General features: G+C 25.4%; 1 protein-coding gene across 3 annotated transcripts; it reads right to left on the minus strand.

The window, feature by feature from the left end:
- Positions 1–6353: 6353 nt before the first annotated feature.
- Positions 6354–9965, minus strand: Bulli (regulator of MON1-CCZ1 complex protein bulli). 3 transcript variants are annotated; one of them, XM_035887157.2, is made up of 12 exons: positions 9838–9965; positions 9140–9374; positions 8763–9068; positions 8531–8705; positions 8296–8455; positions 8114–8219; positions 7897–8050; positions 7758–7821; positions 7462–7681; positions 7213–7382; positions 6856–7131; positions 6357–6797 (listed from the first exon to the last, which is right to left on the minus strand). In XM_035887157.2, the coding sequence occupies exons 2-12, from the start codon at positions 9254–9256 to the stop codon at positions 6536–6538; spliced, it is 2010 nt and encodes a 669-aa protein (XP_035743050.1). In that variant the 5' UTR covers positions 9257–9374; positions 9838–9965; the 3' UTR covers positions 6357–6535. The 3 variants fall into 3 exon arrangements, with proteins under 3 accessions (XP_035743052.1, XP_035743050.1, XP_035743051.1); XM_035887158.2 differs by lacking the exon at positions 9838–9965 and adding an exon at positions 9636–9770; XM_035887159.2 differs by lacking the exon at positions 9838–9965 and having other exon boundaries at positions 6354–6797; positions 7758–7803; positions 9140–9520.
- Positions 9966–10129: the final 164 nt, after the last annotated feature.

Here is a 10129-nt window from a genome sequence, read left to right on the forward strand (position 1 = left end):
TTCAATAAAAAAGATGAGAGAAAACAAAGATTTTAAACAAAATTAGCTTTCGTCATAGTAAACAAAAAAAATATATATATTAAATATATATTAAATAAATATATTAAATAAAATATATCAAAATACCTTGTAGAGAAAATCGTTGGTATATATCTAATTAATCTAAGCATCCTAAGCTTTGAAATCTTACTCTTGTTGTATTGTTATATATAAATATATATATAAATTATATTATAATACATATATATACTTAATAATAATAATAATAATAATAACAATAACAATAATAATAATAATGTTAATAATAATAAAAAGGAGACCTTCCGTTCGATGCACAATTTTTTCAAAAAATATTCAGAGAAACATTTAGAAACATGACTATTATCAGAATATAAATATTTCTAATATTTTCATGAAATGTTGATGGTTATTAACGCTTAAATAATTGAAACGATTGATAGAACAAAATCGAAAGACATATTTAAAGATATTAATCCTTTGCACTGAAACATTAGTCCAATTGTGGTCAATACATTGTCCATTTATAATTATATTAATAAAAATCTGTATAAATTTGGATGTACAATTTTAATTTATATATAATAACTTTCGTAAAAGTGTTATTTATTTGCTGTCATATAAATAATGTATCCGGAGTATTTGATTATCCTGCAGACGCAAAAAAATACGTTGAGTGCAAAGAGTTAAATATTTAAGGAAAAAAAAAGAAAAAAAAATTTGTCGTTAAAATGCAAGAAAACCGATGCACAAATGGGATTGAAAAAGTACAATCGATTCAACATAATCGATTCAAAAACACAAAGACAAACGTATACACGTATACATATACACAAAGAACCACATATAGAACAGATTCATGTACGAGATAAATAATAATTAAAATGTTAACTACGAAAACTAATTATTTTTATTACCGATTATAGAAAAATAAAATTTTGATGTCTTGCGGGTGTAAAAAGAAATCAAATAATTAATTAATTAATTAATTAATTAATTGATTAATTAATTAATTAACTGGATGATATGTTTCAATAACAAATATGATAAGCTTTTGATCGATGGTTGCTTGGTGATAAAAAAAAGTAAATGAATACAAAAAAAAGAAAAAAATATATGATACCTCTATCAACGTGCATAAAATAAAATAACTAATTGTACCTTACTAATTAATAACTATAAATTAATAATTAATAACAAATGTAACTTAACAAAATAATCGACATTTGGGAACATACAAAAAGTCGATGAATACAAAGTTGCTGACATCATATATAACAGTCAGGGGCACATTATAATTAACTTGTAATAAATGGTGTGTAACCGGTACGTGCCATTATGCACCATTATTGAATATTGCTTAATTATTCAACTTGTACTGTTCACGTAGATATTAAGAAATTGGATGTTACATGTACTTACGTGAATACTCTGTTTTTATTCAATTTCATTTTCCTTATAATTTCTTTTTATTTTAATTTATCAACGTAAACTCAAAATCCATTTCCAAACTTTTAAATTCGAGAGATATAATCGAACGCTCACGCATCACAATCATATTAACGTTTGAAATAAAAAAAATCACCAAAAAATATAAAAGAAAAACAATGAGCATATATATATATATTATTATTAAACATAAATATACTTGATAATTAAAATTTATAATTAACCGTCCCATATATAAAAAAAAAAAGAAAGAAAAAGAAATGTGCAAGGAAGCAAATATAAATAAGAAAATAAAAATGAGTGTATAAACATAAAAAAAAAGATAAAGATGAATTAAGATTGTCGTCGACAAGGTAAATATCCTTGTTAAATCACGAATACGCTTAAACGAATACTTGGTAAAACGTTCTAATTATATACATACAATGTGTATGTGTGTATGCGATTTTTGTACTTCGACATTTTAATGCGATAGAGAGCTTTCCAATAATTAAATTTTCAATAATTGTTAATTGCGTGTACGCGTTAGAAATTCGATTATCTTGTCTTTATTCCGTCACAAGAATCTTATATTCTAATTCATTGATTGATTATATGAAATTGTCATCTATATACATAACGATACACACACATATAAGCTACCCAAAATACGATTCATCAGTAAAATCGATGTTTAAAAAAAAAATAAAAAACGATTCATCTCGATAGAAAAAAAAGAAAAAAGCATAAATATTTCAACGACACTGATTGATCCGTTTCGTGTGTATCGTTCTAAGACGATGTTATTGATTTATAATCAATGGAATTAATTATAATTAATTACGATAATAAAAAAATAATTAAGAAATTTAAACCGATGAAAAAAAAACTAACAAACTGATGATCGTCATACTTGCGTAACTTTGTGTAGAGATTATAAAAAAAAAAGAAAAAAAAACTGTCGTCCAATAGGATCTTCGATGTCGCTTCCCAATTTCTTAACGTATTTTCAAAATATTTTTTATCTTTATTTGTCATATTTGTTAGCTATATATCGCAAAACAAGCGGATCGTCCGGGTATAACAATGTAAATGAATATTTCATAGTCGTGATCCAGGGCCGGTGCGGCCTATGCAACGCATGAGAAGCGCTACAAGATTTCAAAGGGGTCAATGATAAGGGTACTTAAATTCGTATAAAAAACAATTTTTTAATATTTTCACTGAAAACGATCTTTTTAAAAAGTCGAAAAATATTCTTTATAAACATTATCTAGTAAGATTTGATGAATTCACATCTAATTATTTTGATTATTTACTTTTTATGTTACATTAAATGGTGGCGTTTTGTGATTTTTCATAACACTTCAATATTTCTATATTATCTTTATCTAAATTATATTTATTTTAAAATAGAATTACAAATAATCAAGTAATAAAAATAATTCTACGGTTCCATTTAAATTCTTGCATAAAGGAGTCAAGCACCAACTAGCGCCAGCCCTGTCGTGATCCATCGTAATCTTTCGTAATTGTTCGGGATTTAGGAACAATATAGCGTTCGTAGATTGACGTCAAATACTATTATATCATATATATACTATTATATCATATATATATATATATATATATATATATACTATTATATCATATATATATATATATATATATATATATATATATATATACTATTATATCATATATATATATATATATATATATATATATATATATATATATATATATATACTATTATATCATATATATATATATATATATATATATATATATATATATACTATTATATCATATATATATATATATATATATATATATATGTATATATATACTATTATATCATATATATATATATATATATATATATATATATATATATATATACTATTATATCATATATATATATATATATATATATATATATATATACTATTATATCATATATATATATATATATATATATATATATATATATATATATATATATACTATTATATCATATATATATATATATATATATATATATATATATATATACTATTATATCATATATATATATATATATACTATTATATCATATATATATATATATATATATATATATATATATATATACTATTATATCATATATATATATATATATATACTATTATATCATATATATATATATATATATATACTATTATATCATATATATATATATATACTATTATATCATATATATATATATATATATACTATTATATCATATATATATATATATATATACTATTATATAATATATATATATATATATACTATAATATCTTTTATATATATATATATATATACTATTATATCATATATATATATATATATACTATTATATCATATATATATATATATATATATATATATATATATACTATTATATCATATATATATATATATATATACTATTATATCATATATATATATATATATATACTATTATATCATATATATATATATATACTATTATATCATATATATATATATATATATACTATTATATCATATATATATATATATATACTATTATATCATATATATATATATATATACTATTATATCATATATATATATATATATATATATACTATTATATCATATATATATATATATATACTATTATATCATATATATATATATATATAACTAATTACTATATTAAGCTATTACATTTCTCTATTAATCTTTAAGTTAATGAGAGAGGCTAAGCTACAAATCAAAATAAGAAATTCAATCTTTGAGAGACACATGCTATATGCTAATTACCTGTCTGTCTTTTTAGAATTATTACGAATAATACAACGTAAGAAACATGTAAATTTCTATTGGCTATCGACGAACATGTCGAAAACAATTCATTTATAAACAAAATATTAATTAATTAGATAAAATTAAGCAATTCCAAACTGTTCTCGCATTAATTTCGAAGATATATATACATTGCTATACCACATGTTTAATAGAAGAAACATAGCTTTCTACTGGTTGAATCTTAAAAGTAAAATTTTTCGCGCGTTCGTTGATATATATACATATATATTACATATGTATATATATACATATATACATATATATATATATATATATATATATATATATATATAAAGAGAGAAAAAAGAAGTATTGATGCAATCAGAATTCAAGTTATTATTTATGTCTTTACTATATTTGTCTACTATAAAAAAAAGAAAACATGATCAAAAACTATTTCTAATCTTCTAATACATTATCTCTCTCTCTTTCTCTCTCTCTCTCTCTCTCGCTCTGTCTCTCTTTCTTTTTCTATCTATCTATCTCTATCTGTTCGATAATTCTTCTTTCTTTGTAACAAATCTCGATCATTATAAAGTATATTTCATGAAACAAATGAACGAAATTTACTCATGATATTTTTCCAATCTTTACATCGTCAATTTTAAACAGAATCGTTAAAAAAAAATAATTAACTTATAACAAAATAACTATCTATAAATTATCTTCTTATTCTTTTATGCTAATAAATAATAATTAATTAATACGAAACTCCATACAATTTATTGTTACGAAGAACTGACAATTAATGATTCGGTTACTTCGGTTACTTGTCGGTGTCTCTAACTAATGATACAATGTCACTGATTAATCGAAATTAGGAATGACTGTAAGAACGAATAGAAAAAAATGAAGGGATAATTTTTAACGTATAAAAATTGATTGAAATCATTGAAATAAAAAATGATTTCAAACGAATGAATTAGACTTCATAATAAATTTTTTTTTCACGTTGTCTTATCAAAAATGTTTGTAAAGAAAAAATGTGATTCTATGCACTATGCATGTATTATTATCAATAAGTTTCAAACATTTAAACGAATTAAAGTAACCTTGAAAAGAAAAATCGATGAATTTTCTTATGAAAATGTTTGAATTATTAAATTGTTTAAAAATATTTTTAAATAAATCAAGCAAATCAGAATAGGCGATTTATTGTTTAAATAAATTGATAAACGAATGCAATTTTTATTCGTATTTTTATCACGAAAAATGATCTCAGAGTACGGACCAAGAAAAACGGCGAAAACCGTAAAGTACTAATTTACCATCGAGCTTAAGAAATAGTAATATAAAGAAACCGATTTTGAATCATTTGATTATTAAGAAAAGCATGATGTTACTAAGAAAGAAAGAATATCATTGACCAATTTTAATGAATATCTTACTGTTCTTCTAAATATAAGCACAATTACAGATTGTTTGCATGCTATGAAGACTTTAATATTTTAAAATATGAAATTATAAACGAGAAATAATAAAAATTTAATTTTAATTTTCCACATCTTTCCCTCTCTTCGATTAAATTAAAAAAATATATATATCTAAATAATTAAATCGATGGGCTTCTAATTTTCTAATCAAAATCTCAAGCATTCCTTTATGAAATATAGTTTTAAAGTAATCATTTAAACTTTTTATATTAGTAAATAAATTGCACCGATAACCAGAGGAATTATTTAAAATAAGATCTCCTGCGATAAAAATTCGTTCTACTATTATTTTTCATTTCACGTGATAAAGTAATTACTATACCTTAGATGTCGTTACTATAAAAGTATATAAATATATATATATATATATATATATATATATATATATATATGTATATGTTATAAGACCAATGTTGTATTAATTTCATACAATTTAACTATTTTATTTAGTACATAACTATTTAAATTAACATATTGTTACATATATTGTATTAATCCAAAATTAAGTTCTTCCATCGATAATCAAATAAGAGAGCTATATGGTAGCTAAACCAATATTGTACAATGTTTATTAACGAAATGTTAAGAGAAAGATAAAAATGATTTGAATATATCAATAAAGTCATTTTAAATGGATTATTGTAGCCATACTTTTTCACTTCATTGATTATCTATGTATCGCTTTAAAAACAATCCATAAAAATTATTTTTTATTGGCATTCTTATACATCTTCTAAAATTTCATAATTAAATAAACAAATTTATATTCTGATTACATAGAGATCACAGTGACAGCCTTACGATGAAATTGTAGTAACATTAGAGTTTGTATCGGAATTACATCCATTATCCGTCCCTTGAAACAAATATTTAAAATGTTGTACATATGGTTGACAATGTTCTCCTCTTGTGAAAGCTGTTGTATTACGTAACCTTAAATTACGCTGTTCAAAAAATTTGAAGACCGAATGAAAAAGGGTGGCATCATTGGAAACTTTTGCTGCTTCTAAAAATTTTCGAGCCGATACCTGATCTATCATTCCCACAGAACGAACGTATCTAAAACATATACAAATTAATATAATAATAATTTAGCAATAATTTAATTTTTCTTTACCGAAGAGCAGCTAAAATATGTCCTTTCGATAAAAGTACTTCAATTATTTCTTCATGTGCATTTCCTAATCGTTTTAACATATCCAATGCTAATTGATGAGCAGCTGGATATAAATTTTCTAAGGATAGCAATAAACAAGCTAAATGTTTCGAGTCAGCTACAACATGATATTGCAATAATTGATGTAGTTGATAATATGCTTTCCTATGTACCAATGTTGTGATAACTAACTCGTGTAAATAATGTTCCACAGGGATTCCATGTTCTGTTAAAGATCTAATAATTTCCATAATGCATTAAATATAACTCAAAATATAACAGTTGGTATGATTATTATTTATAATTCCATGTACACACCTGATATATTCTAGGAGGACCCATACTATCATTTTTGGTTCTATCGTATTTTCAGGAAATTTTGGCAAAATGATACTATACATATCACTTTGTTCAATTTTTAATTTATACTTGTAATTCTCTGTAGTAGTGCTACCATTTTTTGTATTGTTCTGAAGAGGTGTCCCGATCTAAACAAATATTGATAATACATTGTTCAATCAATGAAAATGAGAGCCTAACATTCATATAAAATTATAATTCATTTACCTGATTCTGTATTTCCTTTTCAAGATAATTTCTGTATACAGGATTAATTTTGTCAAAAATCGCTGGAATATCCATTAAACTTATTGGTAACTCAGTCATAAATTGCTGTAATACTTGTATCAAAATTTGTTTCGCATTAGATCGCTGCATAAGAAATTCTACTAATAAAACTTTGTCTTTAATAAGTTTAATTAACACTTCCAACCTCAGTTCTATGTACCTATACGATGTAAGTATATAAACATACAAAACATTAATTTGAAGTAAAATAAATAGCGATGTCTATAGAAACATACCATAAGCATCCTAACTTAACATCAATCACAATATTTGGTTGAAATACTACCCAATTAGGGGAATCTATACCATATTGAGAAAAACATATTTTTAATCTTTAAAACAATGAAATTATAAAGTAAAAGTTTGAAGGGATACATAGTTGACAAGGCTGTAACAACTCATCTGACAAAGTTGCACCTGGGACAACAAGATTGTATGGTTTAATAGACTTTGCTGATGCTACACTAGTATGATGTATCACAGTACCATCACTTACACCAGGCAACATTATATCAAAAATCATTGATGTCTATAAAAAATAATTGCACTAAGTGAATCAATACCAATACAATTATACATATAGAACATATACCTTCGATGCCTGATGATGAACAATAATAAGGTTGTCTACAACATTAATAGCAAATCGTCCACTGGCATCGAGCTTAAGAATATGACTTTTTTTAATCGTTAACATCCTACAAAATATTATCTACATAAATTATATGCTTTCATTTAGATTTAATTGCATAAAATATGCAATAAAAATCTTACTTATGAATAGTATATACATATACAAATGCAGTTCCAACAGAACGATTAGCTCCTGGTTGATGTCGCAAAACAATAATACAAGGTGTTCCATACAAAACAGCTAAAGCCACATCTCTCTCAGAAACAGCGAGCTTTCCTGGCTTGGTTGTACTAGGTTCCACTGAAATGGCATCCATACAGATCTACATATTCTATATTATGATAAATACACACAAAATCTCATTGTTTAACTTACTTTCAAATTTGGTAAATTTTTGAATGTTGCCAGGCGTTACATGTAATGCTTGCATTAAATTTCCTACTGTACCAGTAGACAACAAGATCAAATAACTTTTAGGACAAAATACAAACCAATTAATCATTAAATTAGAAGATTTCAGTGTTTTAGTAATACGTTTCTCTGGATTTACCTATAAGAAAACATTTATATCATATCATGAAATAATAGCACATCAGACTGATCTTACTTGAAACAATTCTACTCCCTGATCGGTAACAAATAATATTTCATTGCCATGTGTCCAAACGAAACCTAATATAGTGGCAGTCCTTCCTTTACAAGACTGAGAATACTCTATACCATCTGGTTCATGCGATGAAGAGAAATTCATAAACTCTACAGATGTGTTTGTACGCTGTATCGCAAGTATATTCATATCTGGAGAAAACTTTATAGAGATTACCGGACCTTTATCCTCCATTCTAAATATTATATTTTGATTAGGTCCCTTGACCAAAACACCAGTGACACCACCAGATCGAACAGCAAAGACCTCAATGAAAACACAAAGTGAGGTTATAAAATGAAAAAATTATTACAATTAACGCGATATTAAAAACTTACTTGCTGTTTATAGTCGTCGAAAAAAACATTGGTAAGACAACTAACGGATTCAAACTTAATAGGATCAGAAGATAATTCCAAATAATAATCATCGTTTCCTTCCTTCTCCTTCTCCATTTCAACAAATTATAAAATACTCAAAACTTGAGCTGTTATTCGCTGACGCCTCAATATTTTCTGTCGGAAGTTTTAAAACGCAGAGGTCGTCTCACACACTCTATGCATGTAGATAAACCTAATCGAATTATGACTCATTAATCAAACCAATAATTATACCGTACATGTACTCAATAACAGACCGTCATACAAACGAAACGATTCATATACACATTTTCAAATTCGACATTAAAATGGCGCGAAAATGTTCGAACCAATCGTGAATAAATATCGAAAGAAAATATTGCGTTGAAAGAAAAAAAAAGAAAAAAGAGAGAAAAAAAAAAGAAAAATATCTATTCGACAAAAAGAGAACGATTATTTCTTGAATGAAAATTACATTTGTTAACGTAATATATAATACGGTCTCGTGATCGATCGGAGTTCTGAGGAAGAGTATGAGGAGTGAGATGAGAAGAGTATGGGGAGAGAGACGAAAGAAAAGGAGTGGTGGGGAGAGAGAGTCAGTACGGCAAACGGAACGGCCCCAAACACGGGGAGGTGGCACGCTGGTTAGAGAAGGAACTAATGTGTGACGTCACCTTCCTCGTCCCTCGCGCTTCGTCGCAGCTCGTCTCATTGTCGTCGATCGGCCGTCGGCGATGAGTTTAGTTTTGAAAACAAGAGGCTCGCCGGCACTCGGTCTTCGCGCTTGTCCTGTAAACGTAGGAATTTTGAGTCGTGCGACTAATAATTAGTCTAGAGAGAGAGAGAGAGAGAGAGAGAGAGAGAGAGACGGAAAGAGAGAGAAAGAGAGAGGAAAGACAGTGGTTACGTATCTCTTTCTTCGTATAGGAAGAGAGAGACAGAGAGGAGACGGACGCGTTGCGAGCC

Source organism: Vespa mandarinia, chromosome 13 (assembly GCF_050613455.1).
Source record: "Vespa mandarinia isolate Hongniang chromosome 13, ASM5061345v1, whole genome shotgun sequence".
Taxonomy (NCBI): domain Eukaryota; kingdom Metazoa; phylum Arthropoda; class Insecta; order Hymenoptera; family Vespidae; genus Vespa; species Vespa mandarinia.